The following is a 22693-nucleotide window of genomic DNA, read 5'->3' as shown; positions in this document are numbered from 1 at the left end:
CCTTCATGTGGGCCCCTGGAGGTCCACAGAGAGAAGGGCGTTCTGCTCCCCCTTACCCCAGGCCCCTATTCTCCCCATTGCCTCCTTCCCTTGGAAGGGATCCCCTGTCTTCTGCACACCTCCTCATTATTTGTAGGGCAGTAGCTACGTGCTGTACACATGTACATGTACATTGTGATGATGCCTGCACCAAAGAGCAGTAGGTCATAGCTCAGAATGGAACTCTCTGTATAGACAAGTCCTGAGTATAAGAGGAGAGAGATCAGGTGGAGCCGCCACATGGGATGAAGCACATGGTAACAGTGAGCTGTAATCAGCATGACAAGCAGCAGTTACCATCTGTAGTAGTGGGGCTTCTTTCCTGCAGACTGCAGGGAAGTCAGCAAGAAGTGGGAGAACAGCCTCCTCAAGCTCCACACGTGCCACACTCCCATCTTAAAACTCTCATAAAAACTAAGGAAATTCACAGACAAAAAGTTTGTTAAGGTGAAGTTTGAGCATATGTAACAGTAACTTCAGAGGTGGAGAGCCATACACGAATGTTACCAACTGATAGACTTTAAGGTCAGACGGGACCATTATGATCATTTAGTCTGACCTCCTGCACAATGCAGGCCACAGAATCTCACTGTTAGGCAAGAAAGGAAAAATCAAGTTTAAATTTACAAGAAACCCAAACATTTGAAAGCATGGAAAGTCACAGTTCAGGGACACGAAACCACCTTAACTCTGCCCCCTTTCGAATCACCAGGAGAAAATAAACTCAAACTGTGCCAGCCACATAAGAGGACACAAATATATAACCACATAAACTCAAATGCTTTACTCTCAACCATAGCAGTCTATGGGTGTGCCATCTCCAGCCTCCTTTACCGATACCCTCCCACCCCCACCCACCCCCAAAAAAACGCAAACTCCTACTTAACCAATTTCTGCTTGGGCAATCAGTAAGCCTTCAGTCCCCTCTCCTCGTCCTCATGGGACTGGGCCTTTTGTTGCTGTGGGCCATTCACTGATATGAGGAGCATTGACCACAGCCAGCCTAGCCACAATGGAGACCTGAAACCAGTGATAAATCAATATGCTGTGGTGCCAATTTGTAATACCCCACTTTCTCAAAATTTAAGCCATAGACTTCAGACTCCTTAGGAAAGAGTCCTTGAGCCCAAACCAACACAGCTTACACAGTAACTACAAAAGGAACAAAGCCGGAATGATGGAATTGCTAGAATTGGTCTAAATCTGGTTGTGGGTTTGGTCTGGTGGTGGTGGTGGTGTGTGATGTACAGGATGTCAGATTACCTGCTCTGGTAAGGCTGTCTGGCCTCAACCTCAGTGAGCTCAACCCTGCATTTCCATGTTTTGAAATGTTTGGGTTCCCTGGTGATTGACTTGAGCCCTGAAGTCCCTGAGTCTCCAGTGGCCATTAGTCCTTGAACAAAACAGTCTGAGATGGATTTGCTCCTCAAGTTACCAATCTGCTCGCTCAGCCTTAAGTTCCCCTTTCCCGGAGCCTTTGCCTGTGGTTTGAGTGAGGCAAACCACACCCCAGTACTCCAAAGTGAGTCGCAGCGTTGTTTGGTAATTGTATGAATGACCCTTTGCGTGGCCATAGTTCCTGCCATCCGCACTCAAAGCACCTTAAAAAAATTAATGACGTCTCATGAGCCACTCGCATCCCATGTGGGGGGACAAGGAGCATCACTGTACAACTCAGGAACAGAAGCAGAGGAAGATAAAGTTCCCAAAGTTGCATAGAAAGTGATTGAGGAGGTGGGAAGAAAACCCTGATTCCCAGAACTGAACCTTAACCACAAAACCCTTTCCCCCTCCCTCTCGCTAATTCCACTAGCATACTCTCTCCCGCAGTCCGCAGAGGATCCATGTGACCAAAGCCCATCAGTGGACAATGCTTCTTTTGCCATGTGCTTTATGACTTCTGCAGTCAGGTGCTGCCCGGTTCCCCCAGTTGCCCGCAGTCTTCTCTGGTGTTCACTATGCCAAACGTGTCTCGTTGGGAAATTCCCCCTTCTTGCTGGCCCCCTCCTTGCCATTGTGGATTACATAACACCCACCCTCATACAGACTCCCCAGAGAACAGCTCTTAGCATCTCTGCACAAGGAGCAGCTGCTCTTTATTACATCTATTTCCTATCCCTTCGCCAGTGGTTCAGCCAGCCCACCAATGTTCCCCATGCCTCTTGCTTGTTAGTTTTCCTTACCGTGGGAGGAAGGGTGGTCGTGTGGTCAATTGTGCCAAGTACCTCTTCTGTACAACTGAGATGGGGAGTTCTTTGTAGCTAGATAGGAAGCTGGCAGCTGCTCTGAAGTGTGCCCAGCTGGCTATGGCCCCATGGGGCCATCTGCCTGCTTGGGATTGATGGAGTGCAGAAATGCCCTGGCTATGCTCCTATCCCAGGCTTGCCCCCCTATGCTGGGCAGATTCCCTGCTCCCTTTGCGTGCAGGCAGCTGGACGCAGGCCTGAGCCCAGTCACCTTGGCTACATGCGCTCAGCACACACTGAAATCAAGGGCACTTGCCTGCATGACACCGATGGTGAAATATGGCATTTAGGCCCTCTGTGTTTGTTTCCTCATCTGCAACATGCAGCTGAAAAGCTCTACCCCCCAGGGCGTGTTCGTGGTAATGTGTAAGTGACCCTCGGCTATGGGAACACTGGCTCCTGCGCAGAAACATGGCAGAAGCCTTTCGCTAATCGAGGGACACAGCTGGTGCAGCCATTTGCAGTGTTTTGTTCACTGTTCCTAAGGTCTCCAGTGGGTTAGGGGGTGCTGCTTGGGCTCTGTTGGACTGGGCTCATGTATTTTGGATTCCCTGCCCTGCTCTGGCTGTCAGCCCCAACCTGAAGCTTTCCAGCATAGAATTCCCAAGAGCCTGTATAATCCCTTCAGCATTACAGGCGTCCTAATGGGCTATCAGAACCATTTCCTTGATCTGGTTAAGTCAGTTTTCACAATGGATCCAGAGAGGCCCAGGAGCCTGTCATATGCCCCCTATACAAGCTGCTGAGAGCAGAAGAGAGACATGACAAGTTCTAGCTCCTGATATTGTGCCTGTGTGTAGGGGTTCTGCCAAAGAGCTGGATCCCCAAACTCTTTCAAATGAGACACTCTCCTGCTTGCTGTATTTCTCTCTATATTTAAAATGAATCACTTCACCCACCACTGAATTGCAGCCCCTCTGGGGTGGAATGTGGCAGCTGTTTAACCACAACAACAGTTTAGGGCAGGAAGTGAAGCAGAGTACCTTAGCCAATTAAAACTGCAGGGGGGATTGAAGGAGCCAGAATGTGTTTGCTCAAATATGTAGTTGGCCAAGAAATAGAGCCTAGTGCCATGGGAGTTAGGCACCCAAATACCTTTGAGGACCTAGGACTCAGTGACAAGGGCTTCAGTCTTACGTCTCACCTGGAAGCCAGCCAGCAGTAATGTAGCTGAAGCACTGATTTAGTGCTGACTCAAAAGGACACCCCCCCACACACACAAAATCACCACCCACCTTCAGGGAACAGCCTTCATTATCCCTAGGCTTGTCCTGACCCTGCTGGGCTTGTGAGATCGATGCCAATGGTAGCATGGCATGCAGGTAGAGAGAAGAGAACATGAGGCTGGTTGTTGCTGAGTAAGCTTGTTTAGCAGTGCAGGCTAGGAGCAGAAGCTGTGAGCTCCATGGTGGGACTGCGATTATCCTCCTTGGAGGTACAGAAATGAGACCCAGATGGTATGAGACCCAGGGCTGTGGTCGGTGCTGGCTAAACGACAGACCGCCCTTCTAGATGTGATGAGAATGTTTTCGCCTGCAGCCCTTGTGAGCAAAGGCCAGTACTGATCTCAGCGATGACAGGAGTTGACACCATGTATCTGTATAATAGAAAGGTCAAGGCAAGTGACTGAACCCTAGGAAAGGAGGCGTGGTGCTTGCACTGAGTTGGAATGTTATGCCCTTTTTTGGTCAATATATTTTAGTGTCTAGATATCACAGTAACTGGTGCTATACAAAAAGTATGGCTAGACATGCCCTGTATAGTATTGCATAAGGACTCTGGCCAGGACGTCCAAGTGACTAGTGCCTGGTTTTCACTGCTCAGCAGATGCCCTTTTAAGGCATCTCAAGTTGAGCCTGGCAAAAATCCCTGGTTACATCTGCCAACCTGGGTCTCCCCATCTCCTCCTGATCTCATCCCTCTCTCTGGGTGAGAAGGGACACACTCCATAGCCTTTGCCAGTGCCTGTTTCAGGCTGGTGTGGCTAACCCCCCTTCCCCACAGAAGTTAAGGAGGGATTTTCAAAGGCGCCTGGGGGAGTTAACGGCTTAACTCCCGTTGAAATTCCATGGGAGTCAAGTGGCACGCTCCCTTTGAGAATCCTAGTGTAAGTACTTATGATTGGACCCACTATGGCCACTGCCATGGTCAGTGCACCAGGCACCATCTTTGGCGGCAAACGCTGGCTAATCTCTGCGTGGAGCAGCAGTATGAGAAGAGCAGCAGGGCCAGCTGAACCGAGCAGCCAGGGCAGGGGCAGCCTGAAGTGCCTGGCTGCTGCTGGCTCGAGCTCATCGTCAGCCACCAATGCATCATGTCCAAGCCCTTGGGTACACAAGGGCCTGCCCACGTGTTTTAAGGCCTGACCTTTAAGAATGGAGCGTGTCAGGGTCATGGATAATGGCCCTGCCTCTGATGGCATCTTCTCTCTGAAGTGGCACTGTAAAGCTTGGACAGTATGATGACAATCCTCGCTGGCTCTGATCACGGGGGGTGAGTGCCAGGCTTGCTGAACGCCCTCCCTGGAGAGAGACACCCAGAAAGAGGAGACATTACTCCACATATAAGACCCTGTGAAAATTCCAGGCCTCCACAAACCCCTGCAATCACAGGGCTTCGGGCCAGGACTTGGACACCAGCTGCACCGCTCTGAGAAAGGACAACCCCATTCCTAGAGCCGTTCATCCGAAAGGATACGGCACTTTCCAGCTTGGGGGCACCTCTCCCACCCCTGGTGTGCAGCCACTTCTGGTGCGTGGCACCTCCCTGACTTGTGCCATCTGGCTTCACCAGGGGGCCTGGCCTTGTAGCCTAACAGGACGTGTCCATTCGCTCCAGCTTTTCCCTGCCCTCCTCTTCCTCTCCAGCCCCATCGTCTCCTTTGTTCAGACATCCCCTGCCCCCACCCTTTACCCCTTTTCTGCCACTGCTCTCTGGCTTCTAGCCTCCTTCCTCTCCTCCAGCCGTCCTCACTACTTTGGGGGAGGGGCGCTCCCCCCCCCGCCCTTCCTGACCCCTCCATCTCTTCCACCCTCCTCTCCCTCAGTCCCATTCCTTCCTCTCCCCCATTCCCCCAACACTCCCTCTCCTCCAGCCTCCTCCCTCTCCCCGCGCTCCCTGTATCTGCCCCCTCCCTTCTCATTCCTCTGACGCTCCCCCATTGCCCGTCTCCTCTCCCCACCCTCGGCTGGCTGCGCTCCCCTTTCCCCGCTGCCGGGGCCCCTCCGTCGCTAGCTCGCTGCATCCCTGAGCGTGCGGCTCCCCCCGCCCCAGCGCCTGGCCGCGGAGCCATTGGCTGGCTGCTGCGAGGGAATTGCGCTCCCCTGCCAGCCGAGCGCCCTCGCCATTGCGCGCACGGCCTGCGGCTGCGGCACGGAGCGCGCTCCTTGGCGGCGCGCAGCCAGGGCCGCTTCAACAGGCTGCCGGCGAGCCCAGCCCCGCGCCGGCCGGCTGCCCGGGGGCCATCGCGGCCGGCAAGATGATCGGCGTGAACAGCATCAACAGCAGCGCGGGGCGCATGCGGTCCCGCTCCATGTGCTCCGTGCGCTACGGCCGGAATTACCGGGGCATGGAGACCTTCTGCTACGGCTGGCCCCAGCGCTCCCGCACGCTCAAGCCCGTGCTCTACACCGACCTGGTGGTCAGCCGCCTGCAGAGCCGCAGGAAGAAGAAACCGGTAAGGGCTGGGGGCACGGGCCGCCGCCGGCTCCCGGGGGAGAGTTCGGGCTGGGGTGGGGGCCGCCGTCGGGCGGGGGTTGGCGGCGGGGGCCCGCTCCCCACCCGGGGGCAGAGAAAGCTTGAACCCCCTGGAAACGGCAGCTCAGACTTGTCTGTGTCCCCCCTCCCCCGGGAGAAAGGTGCGCGCGCTTCGGTCCTGTGTGCGCCCCTCCATCACAGCCACACACCCATCGCCGTGCGCTCGCACCCGGACAGCCCCCTGCGCTCAGCCCCAGCCGGCTACACAGCGGGGTGTGTGCAGGGCAGGCAGCGAGGAGCCAAGAGCGCACCCACCCTTGCTTGGTGGAAGAGGGACACAACAGGCTTTTAATGATCCCCAGACTTGACAGCAATGCCCAGCCTGCAGCGCTGGAGCCGATCTAACCTAGGGGCAGTTCTGTGCCACCATCAGATGGAAGCTCCGGTCTTCCTTAAATCTGAGTCCGCCTCTTGGGACTCGCCTTTCTTTTCAACTCCCTTCCCGCGCAGGCTGGGGGGCCTCCCCAGTGGCTGCAGTTGGAAACAGAAAGGCGCGGGGTGCACTTCAAAACCCGCTCGCCCACGTTCTGCAGAGACGGGGGTTTGGGATCGAGGCCTGGCCTCCTGGCAGTGCCAGTCCCGTGGCTCTATGTAACGACAGTGTGACATTGCACCACTGTGTGCAGCCTCACACTGGCTTGACAACCACCATCTCTTTAAAACACCCTGCAAGCAGGATCAGGGCCAGGGTACGCAGGACTGTCCCTCCAGTCTTAGTCTTAGACCCAGGTGCATCACGCCAATCAGGACCCCCATGTGGCAGGAAGAATGGGGAGAGAGCCCACCATGGGCTCAACAGGATGGGGGGGGGGGTCAGGTTCCTGTGCAACCTGAAATTTGGTCTGGAAAGGTGGGTAGGTTTCCTTAGCCTGCTAGGGGCAGAGAGGGAGATTTGGGGCCAGGTGCTTGCCTGATGTAAATCAGCATTGATTTCAGTGGAGCTAGCCCAATTTACACCTGCTTAGGATGTGCTCCTTTGAGTTTAGTCTGGGACTCTGATAGAAGGGCATGCTGGGTGAGGAGGAGCAAAGAGGCACTGCCCCTTGTCAAAGACAGCAGCAGGGGGAGAAGTCTTCCTACAAAGCATCAGCCTCAGGAGAAGACCCCCAGAATAGTGCCAAGCTGAGCCCAGGGAGGGGAAGAAGAGGGGGAGATCCCACCATGAGCATGGCCTAGCAATGACACATCCCGTCATAGCACAACACAGCATTGGGGCAGGCTGCATCCGCGTCACGTTGTGACACACTGAGATGTAACCACGCACTAGGGCCACCTGGCACAGAAATCCACCGCTCTTTGCCTCCTACACGCTGCTGATGTTGCAGCCTGCAGGATCAAGGCACTAGACGGGGAAGGGTCCTGGGAGCATTGGGATGAGGATGCAATTCCTAGCCCTCTTCAAAAGCTGATGCTGGTATGACAGCTAGCATTGCAGCCAGTGCAGGTTGGGAGCCATGGACACCTCATGGCACGGAGGGGAGGGGGATGAAGTGTGGCAGGATGGGATCATGCATGCTGTCCCAAGCCACATTTACACACATCTGCTGCATACGTGTGTACCCATGTATGATCACATGGGGTGGAGGAAGAATGTATTTCCCCCCACTGAGATGCCAGTAGCATGGGGAGCAGAAGGGAAACAAGCTTGGAATAGGGTTGGTGGTTCCCCAGCTGCTGCAGAGAAGAGCCAGGATTTCTCACACCAGCAGAGCAGTATTGTATAGCATGTGCAAGGCCTCCCGGTGAACATGAATAAGGGAATGGACTGGAGGTGGAATGAGGGGTGTCAAGAAGAGAGCTGACAGGCCGTGGCAGGTAGAGATGAGAGAGCCCCCCCCCCCAATCTCTGGACAGAGGGTGGCTCACACTGAACCAATACTGCAGTTCTCTTCAGCTTAGCCAAGCCAAGGACAGCATGCAAAGGGCTCTTGGTAGCTTAGGGAGGCACCTTGCAATGTAGCCCATGGCTGAGCTCAGGTCTTTGTGAAGGTGGAGATGGGAAAAGCCCAGGGTTGAGCTCTCATCGTGAGATGCCCCTGGGTACAGAGACCAAGAGGAATCTTTGCAGGGAGGGTGCTGTGTCGCTGTGACATTTCCTTTGCAAAATAGGCCATGGCTTTGATTGTTAGGGATGCTGATGGTCCCATAGGGCTCTGGCCCCAAAAAGGCTCAGAAACCTGTGGCATGTTCCTGAGCTCAGACACCATCACACTAAACCATAGGCTATTTGAGCCTTCTCCGAGTAGGAGACCTGTGTAACCAATCTTCTAGGCCCAGGAAGGGGTTAATTCTCTCTTTCAGCTGCATTGATTCATGGACTAGCCAAGTGTCTGGTGGAGGAATTGAAGCCCTGGTTTCAGTGCCCCTCTGTGCTTGCACCCTGTGGTGGGACCAGTTCCCTGTCTGTAAAATGTAAAGCATGCTGAGATCTGTGGCTGAGAGCTGTGCAGGAACTCTCTGTTCCTGTGCATGGATGGCTTTACCCTAGCAGAAAAGCTTCCCACAGTTGTGGGCCAGTGATAGCAGTAGGAGGAAACCGGGGGCAGGACAGCCAGATTCTCTCCCTGCATGTGTATGTGTGTCAGGGTAAGAGCTGTCCCCCTCCCAGCCCACATTCCCCCTCTGCCTGCTGCTGCAGTGAGCTCATACCCTATACCGATGCCACAACTCCCTATAGCCACAGGGCATGGATTTATCCATCACTGCAGGGGCAAGGCAAAGACAAATGTGAGCCAATAACCAGCAGTGCCCTGTTTATACGCACAGCAGCACGTCCTCTCTCCCTCTCATCACACACTCCCCTTCCATCTAGGGCACAAAGCAAAGCAGAATTCAGCCTCGGCTCTGATTAATAGCACCTGCCAGGAGGCAAGAACCTTGAGGCCCCAACCCGTTAAAGGGCCAGCACCACCAAAAACTTCCTTTTGTGGAGGAGTTTAGAGCTGGACTGGAGCCCTCAGTCTATCCCCAGAACAGGTACAGCCTGGATAGCCACAAGGCAAGTTTCGCCCCTGCCATCTCTTCCCTGAAGGGAGTGTCCCCCTCTCTCCCCGAGGCATGGGCTGGGAGTTCAGTCTCTTGTCCTCTGCTGAGGCAGCCAACAAGGGGAGTTAGGAGTGATTCTTGAAGCCCCAGCAATGGGCTCAGCCCTGCCCAAATCCTTGCTTGAAAGAATGTACAGACAGGCAGCAGGACACACTGGGAGCGCAGGGAAACCAGGACACCAGTTGTGGTCCACCACAAATCTTTGGGGTTGGACTGAGACCCCCCAGATTCATTTCCTACTGGACACCAGGCAGCTGTCAGCTGGGGGCAGCTTTTATTCTAGTAATGGCAGGATTTCAGTGGAGGTGAAAAACTCTATATTCCTGTCCTGGTGTCCCAAGCACTCCTGTTTGTTAATGTTCCCTAATTGCATGGGATGGCGATGCTGTATGCCTTTCCATCCTCTCTACTTGCAGAGCTCCTGGTCTTCTCCAGCCCAGTTCACCAGGCTGCCACGCCTCCCCTATCATGCACTTACTCTGGCTCAGCAGCTCCTTGTGATGCATGCAGTGTATGTAACAGAGCCGTTCCTTCTGAATCCACAAAGCTGTTAGTCCTTTGAAGTGTTCACAGACTGTCCTGGAGCCCCGACTGTTGCACAATTCAGCTCTGCTGGGCTGTTCTCCAGAGCTGTGCACATGTCCATCTTGTTCTGAGTTTTCAGGGCACAGCTGTTGCTTTGCTGCCTCTCCTGGAGCAGAAGTCCTCTCATCAGCCCTTTAGAGGGCTGTGGTCAGAGCATCCCCAGTCATCTCCAAGACATTTCAAATCTCCAGCTGGATGAATTTACCCAGAACGCTTCCTGGTTAGTTGATATGTATCTCACTTCCTCCGTCACTTGAGGCACATGCGATCTCTTGGCATTGCTCTGCCATCAACCACCTGAGTTCGCATTCCACTCCCTCCCAGTGCACCTTTCTTGCCCATGTTACAATTCCCTACACCTTGTATGGAGCTTTGCAGGCACCTGCTGTACTCCTGGTCTCCTTTTTGTGCTTTTTCCAAATCTCTTAGTTGTTTCTCTCCAGAGTTTTTAGCATCTCTCAACTCAATACTGCAACACTGGACAAAGTGCCTTTCCCCTCCTTACCTATGGCAGATTCATTGCCATCATCTCTTCTCCTTCGATAGCTAGGGTCTGCTTCTCCCTGCCCCTCTATGACTGGATTCTCCTCCTTGAGTCTGGCTCTGTATCTTGCACTCCTTTAGTTGTCTTGCTACCGAAATTCCAGCAGATGGCTGCTTAGTGTCCCTCAGCTTCTCAATCACTTGATAATAGGCATGAGCCAGAGCTGCAAAGGGTGTGACCAGATCTGAACTTTTCTAGAGCACTGAGGGTGGTTGGGCCCAGGTCCATATGAACATGATCCTAGTCTCTTCTCGGGGAATGCCTTTCCTACCAAGGCTGGGTTCAATTCTCTCTCTACACAGAGTTTCTCTCAGAGGTGCGATGGGGGTGGCTTCTTACCTCCTCCAAAAAAAATCAAACCTGCATTGATTTCACCAGCAAATCCATTGGTCAGTAAATAATGGACTTCAAGCCTGGGCTTCCTAGATGAACTTCTGTGAGCTCAGTGCACCTTGCTTGGGCAGGGCCGGCTTTGGCCTAGCCCCGCAAGGATGCCAATGGGGACAGAGCCCCAGACAAGTATTCCACGTACCTTCCCATGGTAGTGCAACCCTGTCTGTTCTCCCTCCACATTATAAATGGCTGGCTGAATGGTGTCTGATGTTCAGGCTGTGTGCAGATGGGCTGGCAGGACAATTACATACTTTTCTATAGAGCTGTTCAGCCCCAAGGCTCCCAACCATTAGCCCAAACCCTGAAATCCATACTCAGATTTTACATAGTCCAGATGCTGGCTGAATCAGGGGGCTTGAACCTGAGTAAAAACTGAAGGAGGACTTGAGGCTTTGGCCCTGTATAAATGAATCTCTGTTTATGAAGTGTGTCGTTCCCAGTGAAATGCAGACACCAGCACGCATTCTTCATCAGCAATGCTCCCAAAGAGTTGGGACCAGAAGTGAAGTTTAGGGAGGCAGAATGTTAGCTACCCAGACTGGAATTTTGCCCCAACAGTCACATCCATACTGCGCAGAAAATGCACTCGGCTCTTTAACACGCACATCTGAACAACAGCATCACGGTGCCTTCCCCAGCACCATTCAGGGGCATTGATTCACGGCTGACTCAGGGAGTGGGGGTGAGTCATCCCTCCCCCTAGGCCTGCCACAACTTGGTGAGCTCCTGAAGTCCTGCCGAGACCCCACCAGGCTCAGGGCAGGAGCTGGGAGGCTGTCACAGCCCAAGTAGGCATTACTGCACAGCCCAAAATCTGTGGGTAGGGGTACCAGAAAAGGTGCAGGACCTGCAAGGCCACGAGGAGCCTTTGTTGCCCCAAGTGTCATGAGAGTCATAATTTGCATTGCAGTAGCACCCGGGAACCCCCATCACAGCCCAGGACCCCATTGTGCTGTGTGTTAAAGCACAGAACAGAGAGACAGTCTCTGCCCCAAAGGGCCTCCCTCGCTATGGTGCATGCGGGCGGTGTGCACTGCACTGGCCATGTGCATATATGAGTGTCCAAGCTGAGTATTTAGGGAGGCCTGGCTCAGGACTGGGGTTGGCCATAATGCCTGCAGGGCAGGGTTTGGATCTTTTCTGCTTGTACAATGCCTAGTGCAATAGGGGTTGCAGTCCTGATTGGGGCCTCGGGGTGCTGCCACGATATCAGTGTCCCGTATGGCTACTCGCATAGGTCTGCCCAGGGACGTGCATACGAGTGTGAGCCCTGAACTTTGAACATCTGGGCCAACGAGTTTTCAGAAGAACGCAAGCCACGAGGAGGAGGGAAAGCCCAGTGGAGTTGGCCTTGGCACATCTGTAGTGGTTTTCATCTTCAAAGCGCTCGCAAAACATTAATTAGGCCTCACCGCCACCCTCCCAAGTAGGTCAGTGCACCATGGTACAGATGGGGCTGTGCAGGGGAAGAGAGCTGTCCATGGCTACATAGTGAGTCAGTGGCAAAATCTGGCATGGCACCCAGGCCTGAGCAGTAGGTGCTACCCTAGCAGTAACATGGGCGGGGCAGCCAAGGGGAAGGTACCTGTTCCCCTGAAACTCGTGTGTGTGTGTGAGACTCTGTCACTGCTCACGGAGCACAAGGAACACAGCAGCAGCACACCCCACTCTGGTGAGGGGCCAAGCAGTGGGTGTGGCTTACAAAAAGGAGGTGTGGCCAGTGTGCATGATCCATCCCTGTAGTGCACTGTTGCTTCCCCCTGCTTCTGAGCCTGCTGCATGTCCCTCTTCTTTCCATCTCCTGCTCTCCAGCTCTTTGCCAGGCCCCTTCCCAGGGGGATTCAGGCGGCTTCACTAGCTGCATTTTCCCCAGAGATTTTGTTTCCTCCCAATCCCATGTTGCCTACCAGCCCCTGTGTGTAACCCCTTTATTAGAACACCCTGCGGTGCGGAGAAGGTGTTACAGACCCTCGGCTCACCACTGTTTTCTCCTCCCCAACTTGCGGCTGCTGGATTTATTCAATGTACAGTTTTCCCTGCTGTCCAGAGAGCGGTGCTGAGGTGCAGGCTGTCCCCAGCTTTCCCGTTCTGTTTGCACCCTGTGCTTGTCCAATGGCAGCTGCCTTCCTTTTCCTAGCCTTCCACAGCTCACCCGTGCTGCTGGATGGGATTTCTGCCCACTCCTCGCTTGGCCTGGCCCCACTTGCCCCTTTGCTGGTCCCCAACTTTCACAGAGATGCCCAGGGCCTCTCCAGCACTCCCTCATTCACAGCCCTGCTTCTGGCCTGAGCCTCAGAGCTGCCCATCCCTCCTTACACCCCGGTTCCAGGCAGGGAGCTTCCCACTCCACCTTCGCACTTCCCATTGGCAGGTCCCAGCATGTCATGGGCACTGCTCTGTCCCGCACATTCGGGAGGGCAATGCAGCTGCTTTGGCTTGTGAAGAAAACACACAACTCCCTCATCCTCACCCGTCGCCTTCTGGCCTCAGAGAGGCATCCACACCTATCCTCGACTGCCCCACCCCTATAGGTGCCAGTGGGGAGGGAGCGACAAGCCCCACTCAGGGTAGCGTGGCAAGCATTGGCCCCACTGACCGTTGTTCTCTTGTCTCTCCAGGCTCTGTACAGCTCCATCAAGAATGAGAAGTTGCAGTGGGCCATGTGAGTAGCGCCCCCGGCCATGGGCCAGTCTCTCTCACTGGCTAGATGGGGCTTGCGGGGGCTCTGGCCCGAGAGCTCCATGCAGTGTGGACACATGGCCCCCATCAGATGAATCCTTCAGCCGCTAGTTTCGCTCCTCATAGCTTTGCTCATAGGCTCCAAACCATCCCCACCTCTCCCTGCGGGCCAGGCCAGCCGTTGGGGGGGCGGGGGCAGGTGTGACCTAGAGGGCAGATTGCCTCCTAGAGGGGCCAGAGCCCAGCAAAGTCCATGAGAAGATTCTGCGTGAGCTCTCGGGGCTCTGGCTCCGGCCTAGGTGAGGAAGAGCGCAGCTGCTGCGTGTGCTGGCTGCCTGGGAACAGGAGTGATGTACAGAGGGGCCCGATAGGGCAACAAAAAGCAATGGGGGGAATTGAACATAGACTAGATTTGGGCTGTCCAAAGCGGGGATAGGAAGGGTCCCAGCTTTTCACGCAGCTGGAAGCTGTATAGCAAAGCAAGTCAGACTAGGCCCAGCTAACAGGACTAGCTCAGAGACTGGGGAGAGCCAGGAAGGCCCAAAGAGGGAAATAACCTGGGCAGGATCTGGGCAGCCCTGAGGGGTGGAGTAGGATCTCTGCAGGCAGCAGCATGGGGGAGTAGCTGAGGCAGGATTCACACAGCTTTAACCAGGGTGGTGGAATAGCCCTGCCATCCACCAGTGTAGCTGGGAGGTAGGCTAGGCGGATTGTGAGCCGACCATGTGTTGGGGGGCAGTGGGATTTCCCCCTCCCCTGCCCGGATCTACACTGGGTCGCTCATGGCAGAGAGTAGCGCAGACTGTTGGACCAGGCCAGGAGGGACAAGGCCTGTATAAGATGAGAGCCATTGAGGGTCTGCTTGGGCATAATGGGGGAAAGAGGCTCGGCCAGGCTAAATGGGGGAGTAGCCCTGGCCAAGGCTGCATAGTGTAGCTGAGGGGTAGACTAGGGAGCAAGATTTGCAGAGCTGCCAGCCTGGGGAGGGGGTCTGTGCAGCTGAGTGGGGGCCTTCCACCTGCAGAACTGGCCTGGTCCTAAGGACTTGGGGTGGTTTGCTGCGTGGGGAGGGACCACATGCTCCTGGACAGAGCCAGTTCCCAAGGCCATCCCCTCTTGCCCAGTCTGCCCGTGGCCTGGCCCTGGCTGTGGCCCAGCCCCTTACCTGGTGCCTGGAAGAGGCCAGGGTGGGGAAGAACCAGAGCGCAGCAGGGAGCAGCGGGCTGAGGCTATAGAATTGGGGGCGGGGCAAGGAGCCATGGCTGTGACAGGGAGATGGCCCCCTTTCCCAGGGCTGGGAGGGGCTCAGGGTAGGGTCCTAGTGCCCACGCAACCAGTTCAATGGAGGGGCCATGCCCCTCGCCCACAGCTGCCATCCCCATAACCGGCAGCAGCCGCGTCGCTGGGAGCTCACGTAATCCTGGTTCTGAGCCGACGCAGCTGTCATGGAGACAGCCAGCAGCTGCTGAGGGGTTTAATTAGCAGCGCTGTGTTTGTGAGGAAGAGGGGAGGTGGCAGAGCTGGGCTCCCACATCTTTGCATTGGGAGAGCGACACCAAGGAGTCCAGAGCCCAGCAGGGAGCATGATTCACAGGCTGCGAGCATGTGAATAGGAGCCCACCTCCCTCGCCAGCTGGCTGTCGGCTGCCTTCCGCATGCAGCGTGCCCGCCTCCCGCCCGCACATGCACACCCCTTCCTGCCTCTCTCCCCCACGCTCCAGCCCGTGGGGCTGAAAGGATCTGCGGGGCTGGCTCATGATGTCCCCTCTGGGGACCCAATGCCTCCTCAACCAAGCCCACAGTGGGCCAGGGCTCTGTGTTGTCCCCCTGCTCCCCTGAAGGTGTCAGAGCCAGGGCTGGAGTTTCTCTCCGGGGCTCTGTCTCCTCCTTACTATCAGAGGGGGACGTGAGCCAGTCACCACAGGCCAAGATGGCCTCCTGCAGTGCTAGGGCACTGGCCCTTCCCTGCGCAGCAGGCCCCAGCCTGGCCCCATTGCCAGCAAGTTCTCCTGCTTTAGCCAAAGTTGAGCACTGGCTGCCAAGGGGCCAGCGGGCTCCCATGCCCAGCTCGAGACTGGCCTAACTGAGTCCCCAACCTGGGAGAGACGTGGTGCGAGAGCCACCAGCCTGGCAGAGCAGTGAAGGGGCCTGGGGCATGGAGGGGGCTGTTGGTGTCTCTCCTGAGATGATTTGAATGGCCTCCCCCTCCCAGCCCATTTGGCATGGCCTGGCTAGAGTGCTGGGTGGCGTGTTGGCCAGCCCTGGTGCCACTAACCTCTGCAACGTCTGTGCCCACAGCGATGAGGAGGAGCTGAGGAAGTCCCTCTCCGAGCTGGCCGACCCCAACCCCAAATCCATCAAGCGCATCAGCAGCTGCAGTAACCCCTTCCTGGACTTCTCGCAGGACCCCAGCATCGCCACCTACAAGTACGGCCTGCTGGTGCGCAAGAGCCATGCGGACTCCGACTGCAAGAAAAGTAGGTGTCTGGGGGCGGGGCTGGGATATGCTAAGGGCAGAGCCAGTTCTCAGTGGGGAGCCGCTCCCTTGCAGTCACTAGGGTTACAGTGGGACGAGTGATACTGTGCCACTCTGCATCCTCTTGGCGAGGGGGCTTCGGTTGGGACAAGGCCTGTCTCAGAACCAGATCACGCCCTGACCCCTCTTCAGGCCCCTCCCACCGTTTAGTGGGGCCATTTAGAAAGCTACATTCATGTAAAATTACAGCTGAACGTTCAAACACACAAGCCAGGCCCTCCAAAGCGCTGCTTCCCGCAGCACCATTGTCTGCAGCTCCTGCACACGCCCACGTGCCGCGCTCCCGGGGGACAGGGGCCTTTCAGCAAGTAAGGACTCCATTTGGTATTCATTTTTGTCCATGCACTTCCAGCGTCTCAGCTGAGCCCGCCCCAGCCACCCGCAGCGGGAACCCCCACAGAGATTAAAGCAGCAGCAGAGGTAACCCCACATTCAGCAAGAGCAGCTGTGGTACCTGTGCTGGGAGGAGCAGACCTGAGGGCCTGCCCTGCGAGGGCGCTGGGGCTACATGGCTCTCTTCTATTGGGAGATAGCATTAGCGCGCTGCACGCCAACATCATTGCCACCCTGGGGGTGGGAGGAAAGGCAGCTAGGTGCAGGGCCGGTTTCAGGAGAGACCCTTCCCCCACCCTGCCTTAGCTGTGTGCAGAAGGAGGCAGGGGTAGGGAAGAGAGCTGGGGACATTAGTGAATAGCTCAGCTCTCCCCCCATTAACAGGACTTTGCTGTGCCTCTTTCCAAAGTGCTAATCAGGCCTGGACCCCTGGGGGGTGGGAGAAGCAGCCAGAGCCCCCGCGCTGGGGGCACACTGGGCGCAGGCTGCTCTCTTGTTGCAATGATGATTAAATCTAGCTCGGGGACGGGGCGGGGGCAGCAAAGGCAGCCACCCAGTTCTGCAGTGACAGAGATCCAGTTGGCTGGGAGCCGCAGAACATGCTACCGTTCCACTGCCCAATCCTCCCTAATCCCAGGCCTGTTGATGCCTCCTTGATCTGATTAGAAGCTGACCGGATTTTCTGCATCTGCTGCTGGGCGTAGCAGTGCCTGGCAGGAAATGCTGCCTGCCTCTGCTTCCTCTGAGCGGCTAGCACCGTGGTTAAACACAGCAAGGAGAGCACTGAACCATGCCCTGGCTGCCTGGCAGCAGCCTCTGGCCCCAGGGGGCAGCACACAGGACCCTCCCCCCACAGCAGTGCCAGCTGCTGACCCTCACAGAGGGCACAGCTCAGGTGTGCTGCTGGGGAGTGAGGTCCGCTGGAGAGCTGCCCGTCCCCTGGGTGGGCTGACATTCATGCTGGCAGAGCACGCTGTGCCACATCACGCTTGGCATTGACTTTCCACTGATTCTGCTTCTCTCTCCCTTGCCAGCCCCCAGAGGAAAGAGAGGCTGGAAGACTTTCCACGCCATCTTGAAGGGAATGATCCTCTATCTGCAGAAGGTATGGTGTAGCGAGATCGCCGCCCACCTGGCGACCCCAGGGCAGAGCTTGAACTCAGGCCAAGCAGCTCAATCCTGGGGGCCAGGCTGGACTTGCTCCTGCCCCCGCTACCCTGGTGGGTTGTGGGACCCTGCTGCAGTGATAGACAGATCAGGTGGAGGGATCCTTGCTGCTATCTAGAGCATGGCATCCATTTAAGCACCATGACACCAGGCACTAGCCATGAGCCTTTGGTCCAGGGCAGGGTGAGCCATCCCCGGCCAAGGCAGCAGCGCTGCTTCTCCAAGAAAGGTGTTAGTGCTATGGCCCTTGCCGAATAGGACTGTGTTACGGCAGGGTCCTGGTGGAGGAGTGACATGCCAGACTCCAAGCTGCCCTCCTGCCTGAGACTTCAGTGTTTGCTTGCAGCAGCAGTGCCCCCGCACTGGGCTAGCAGCATAAAGAATGGACTCCCATAGGCCAATCATACATGCAGTCCTCCCCCAGGGGAACACGCGGACACAGCCAGCTCATGGCGGGTTGGTATGCACCAAATGTGAGCCCTGAGAGCAGCCCTGATGCCCTAGCACAGTTGTGCCTGGTGCTGGTGAGATCCTAGGAGTGGCAAGGGCCACTGTAGCACCCCCCATCCTGCTTGAGCCACATCCCAGCGCCCAGACAGGCTGTGAGGGGCAGGACTCATTTGTAACCGGAGCCTGGCCTTGCAGGAGGAATATAAGCCCGGGAAGCCCCTGGCAGAGGAGGAGCTGAAGAACGCCATCAGCATCCACCACGCTCTAGCCACGCGAGCATCCGACTACAGCAAGAGACCGAACGTCTTCTACCTCAGGACAGCTGAGTGGCGGGTCTTCCTGTTCCAGGCCCAGTGAGTAACCCGGGCCACCGCGGGAGCTCCTGGCTGCACAGGCCAGGCAGACGGTGCTGAGGGGCACCAGCTACAGACCTCACACTGGGCAAGCGTTACCCATCTAGTACCACCCCCAGGGCTGGGAGTGGGCCTGTGGGGCCCAGGGCAGCATTCCGCTTTTCAGTCCCACGACTGCTTCTCCTGGAAGAACGGGCGAAGTGAGGAGAGGAGCACTCCTTTGCCAGGCCCCCCCCTCCCCACCGCACTGTAGGGAGCGCCCCTGTCACTTGGCCAGGGCTCACGCATCGATAGAAGCCAGCTGCTAGCTGGGGTTAGATACACCATCTGCCATTACCATGGTCCATGGGCAGATGCTGGCCTAGGAGGCCCATAGGGCCTGTTCCAGTAGGGCACTTCCTCTGTTCCCAGGGCTCCAGCCTTGGGGCTGGCACCATCCCTGGACGGGGGCGGGTAGGGAGGATGCAGCTTTGGGCCCACAGCTCAGTGCTTTGGCATTTCTCCACAGGAATACAGAACAGATGCACTCCTGGATCACACGCATCAACGTGGTGGCAGCCATGTTCTCTGCTCCCCCGTTCCCCGCAGCCATCGGGTCCCAGAAGAAGTTCAGCCGGCCCTTGCTGCCCAGCTCTACCACCCGACTGTCCCAGGTAACAGGGCATGAGCCAGCTCACTGTGTTAGGGGTGGGGGCTGCAGGAGCAGCACTAAAGAGGAGCTGAAGAGGGGCCAACACACAACAGCAGGAGAAATTCAACATTGCTGTGCCAAACAGTGCACCATGAAGGGGTAAGGTAGAAGGGAATAAGTTGGAGCAGCTGTGCAAATTAACTAACTGTCAGCTCGGGAAAGGGACCGGGCTGTGCCTGGGGACAGCTCAGTGCAGACCTCTGCTCAGCGCACTGCTGTGCTCAAAGCCTGGGCCTCTTTGTACAGATAACGCCACACCGCAGAGCAACTGTGCAGTCTCCAGCGGGGAACAGGAGGGGCTCAGAGAAGGAGCAGGGGCCTGGCTGCTCTTGGAGGGAAAGTGCGGGATTGTGGCCTTAGGAGAGGAAGGAGAGAGCTGCAGGGATCCTGACTGGTTGGTGCAGCGCAGGTAGAGCAGGAGCTTCTGCTCCGCCCAGCTCATAGCACGCAAATAAGGGACACTGAATGAAATCAAAAGGTGGGAAATTCAGCCCAGTCCCAGGCTAGTAAACGAACCTAATTTTGGAAGGGAGCTAAACCTTCATGGCAGGAGCTGGACTGGGGGGGTGGGGGTTGGGCGAAGCATTCCCTGGGGCAGGTTATCCCCTAAGTGCCCCCTGCAGGGGTTCTACTACCAGACACTCAGAGACAGGATCTGGGCCTGGCTGGGCCCTTAGGCTAATCCAGCATGCCAGTCACCGCAGCCAAGTGGTACAGTGCCCAACTGCAGTCCTGGCCAAGAGCGATGTGGGGTGCGGCCAGGGCTCCCCCAGCAGGGCGTGGGTGGGTGTGTGCTGCAAGCAGGGCCTGCTTGGGAACAGCCACTAACACAGTCCTGCTGGGCCCCAGGAGGAGCAGGTGAAGTGCCACGAGTCCAAGTTCAAGGCCATGTCGGCAGAGCTGGTGGAGCATCGCTCCTCGCTGCCTGAGAAGAAGGTGAAGGGCAAGGAGTATGAGGAACTGAAGCAGAAGGAGGAGTACCTGGAGTTCGAGGTGAGCTGGGCACCCACCTGCTGGGGGGAGCCCTCTGCCCTTCCGCTGGCAGTGGCCCCGCTCCCTGGCTCTGCCTGCCGTCCCCACTCCAGCCAGCTCATCAGCATCCCCAGTTGCTGCTCAGGGGCTGCTGAGACATCTCACTGCCTGGGGGTACCACCAGGCTGAGCAATGGGAACAGCTCAGTAAGAACAGGGAACATGCCATGGGGCTGCTCCAGAGCCCTCCTCCCTTCCCTGCACACAGACCCACCTGCCAGCTCGCACCATCCAAATACCTCAGTCCCGCCCCCGACTCCCTGCCCCAGCTTCCAGTCCCCACAAAGGGGGAGAATTGGCTCAGCACAAGCAACACTAAGAGACTCATAGGCACCTATTGCTGGCACCCAGCTCCTCCCCCCCGCCCCGGGATCAGTGAGGCAGCAGTAGGGGCACCGTGCAAACCCAGCTGGGGCCACGGCCCTGGCTAGCAGGCGGGGGTGGGTCGTTTCATTGCATTTTCAAGCCAGTATGAAATGCTGATGAGACGCACCCGGCTACTTCACCCCTGAGGCAAGGGAGAGCCAACTCCAGGTCCCAGCAGCGAGGCTGCACTCAGTGCCTCTCACCCACTCTCCTCTGCTTGCCTGCAGAAAACGCGCTACGGCACCTATGCCATGCTGCTGCGTGCCAAGCTGAAAGCCGGCTCCGAGGACCTGGCGGCCTTCGAGGCCACGCTGTTCGATGCAGCCATCAGCGAGGAGGACGGCCTCAAAAAATCCCGCTCCAGCCCCTCCCTCAACCTGGAGCCACCTAGCACGGGCACCAAGGTCAAGCGCAACATCTCGGAGCGCAGCAGCCGCCAGCCCGCCAGCAACTTGCAGAAATCCTAGAGGGGCAGCGCCTTCCCAGCCGGGCCCTCTGCATGACTTCATCCTCCGTGGGCACAAGCCATGGGGCTGACAGCTCTCACCCAGCCACCAGCACCAGCCCATGCCAGCTCAGCATGGAACCAGAGCCCTCCACCGACACCATTGGAAACAGATGCCATGCAGTGCCGTCTCCAGCCCCTGCCCACGGGGCTCACACTACAAGACTTACCCCCCCCCAAATTCCCTGGGAACTGGGGGCAGGTTTCCTGAGGGGGGGGAATAACCAAAAACCAACCACTGAGCTAAATTCTTCAGTGTAAAATGCAAAGCAGCGCGCTCTCCTGCTCAGGCCCCACGGCTCCCCACCATGGTTTCTAGTACAGACAGACTCGGGGAGACAACCCAAGGGGGGTCCTTTTATACAGCATCACCACAGCCCTGGCCACCCCAAGGGCCAGTTTCTTTAAAGCCGCCAGATGGGCAGAGCCCTGGCCGCTCCTGTGATGCCACCCTCCCATCTGCTGGTTTCTTACGGTTTTGAACGTTTTTGTGATACAGTTTTGCACTTTTTAGTACCTGACTGAGCTGACTTACAGGGAGGTTTTTCCCTCCAAGGCGTTTGTTTCCTAGAGCTGCTGCAGGTTTTTTTGTGACTGCGGGGTGCGGAGGCCCAGCCCCACCCGCAGCCGCTAGCCTAGCACTAGTTTTCTATGTTGCAGAGGAGCTGGCTAGTTCTGCACAGCCCCACTCGAGACACTGGACTGGCTTGTACCCCTTAGGCAGCAGCTGGCACCTACCCTCCCACGCTGAGGTGGTGTTGCCCTGGGGCACAGGAAACAACCACCAGCCAAGTCTGGCATTCCAGCCCTGGCTGCAGCTGTACGGTGCAGGGAAGAAGGATGCTAAGCAAGCCCTGGCTCAGCCATGAAGCCATAACGAGGGGCCAGGGTGTGTCTCATGAGCACACAGTGCCCCTTCGGCTCATCGTAGTGCAGATCACTGTGGACAGGCGACACGGGTGGCTTTCCCGTTGCCTAGCTGGACTAGCTCGGGGCATGGCGAGGGTGGGGGGGAAGAGCAGGGTTATTTTGAGAGCTGGAATTCAACCTGTGCCTGCTGGCCACTTCACCTGAAGGCTCCTCTGCTGGAGGGGCTATGCCAGTCCTGCCTCCTCTACCTCCCACCTGAAAGGGCTCAGAGGCTGCAGCTCTGAAGCTGGTGCCCCTGAACATCACACCCAGGCCCTCCCTCTCACAAGCTTTTTCCAGCATTAAAGGGCCTTGTCCATCCCTGACCACTGGAAGAATAGCAAAGGAAGGGCCGGGACAGCCTAGGAACGAAGCCAGAGCTAAGAGAAGCTTTGCCCCAGCTTGTTTTGGTTACCTGGAGGCTCCTCTCCCATGAGGGGAGCAGCATGAGCTCTAGCCCAAGAGCTCACCTGCTACATTCATGGCCCAGGCTGCAGCTGACCATCCCAGCATCATGCCTGGGGCTGGGGGCAAAGGGGATCTTGTCCCCAGCAGGGGCTAGATCAATGCATGGTCAGCTGCAGCTCAGGGCTGAGCTATAGCACAAGGGTGCAGGTTCAGCCAGCAGGCAATCCAGGGGCTAACAGGACTGCACCTACCCAGGGACCTTGGTCAATGGCAGCAGGATGCTGCCCTTCGCCCCGACTGCGAATGTCTCTCTCTTTTTATTCTGCTCTTTCGAGTCTATTGCAAAAAATCTTTGTACAGCTTCTTCCATCAGTTACTGAAGTAAAACCTGCTCTTAAGCTGCTGGGCTGGAGTCAGTTCTTCCCCTGCGCTAGGAGCACTGAGCCAAGGGCTCCCTGTCAGATAAGTTCTCAATCCTGCCTCATGCAGAGAAGCACTGTGACTTGGCCTGGGTTACAGGTCAGTGGCAGGAGTGGTACAGGGCCACTGCCTCTCCCCCCCCATGCTGTGATGGTGCAGGCAGTCCCTGGGAAGGCCCTTATATCTCCACAACCGGTGGGGAAACTGAGGCAGGGGCAAAGTGACTCAACCAGGCTG

The 22693-nt window shown here is 56.7% G+C and overlaps 1 protein-coding gene across 1 annotated transcript in view; it reads left to right on the top strand.

Annotated features, from left to right (window-relative positions):
• Nucleotides 1–22434, top strand: part of PSD (pleckstrin and Sec7 domain containing) — a 112553-nt gene extending 90119 nt beyond the window's left edge. Inside the window, exons 11-17 of the mRNA XM_039546559.1 lie at nucleotides 13227–13270; nucleotides 15586–15764; nucleotides 17191–17261; nucleotides 17969–18126; nucleotides 18635–18779; nucleotides 19667–19810; nucleotides 20442–22434. Of these exons, the coding sequence (XP_039402493.1) occupies nucleotides 13227–13270; nucleotides 15586–15764; nucleotides 17191–17261; nucleotides 17969–18126; nucleotides 18635–18779; nucleotides 19667–19810; nucleotides 20442–20681 (981 nt within the window). The 3' untranslated portion in view covers nucleotides 20682–22434. The remainder of the gene's footprint in view (nucleotides 1–13226; nucleotides 13271–15585; nucleotides 15765–17190; nucleotides 17262–17968; nucleotides 18127–18634; nucleotides 18780–19666; nucleotides 19811–20441) is intronic.
• Nucleotides 22435–22693: the final 259 nt, after the last annotated feature.

The sequence above is a fragment of the Mauremys reevesii genome, linkage group 7 (assembly GCF_016161935.1).
Source record: "Mauremys reevesii isolate NIE-2019 linkage group 7, ASM1616193v1, whole genome shotgun sequence".
NCBI classification, from domain to species: domain Eukaryota; kingdom Metazoa; phylum Chordata; order Testudines; family Geoemydidae; genus Mauremys; species Mauremys reevesii.
Note: the sequence above shows the minus strand (reverse complement) of the source record. Positions and strands in the feature narration are given on the sequence as shown.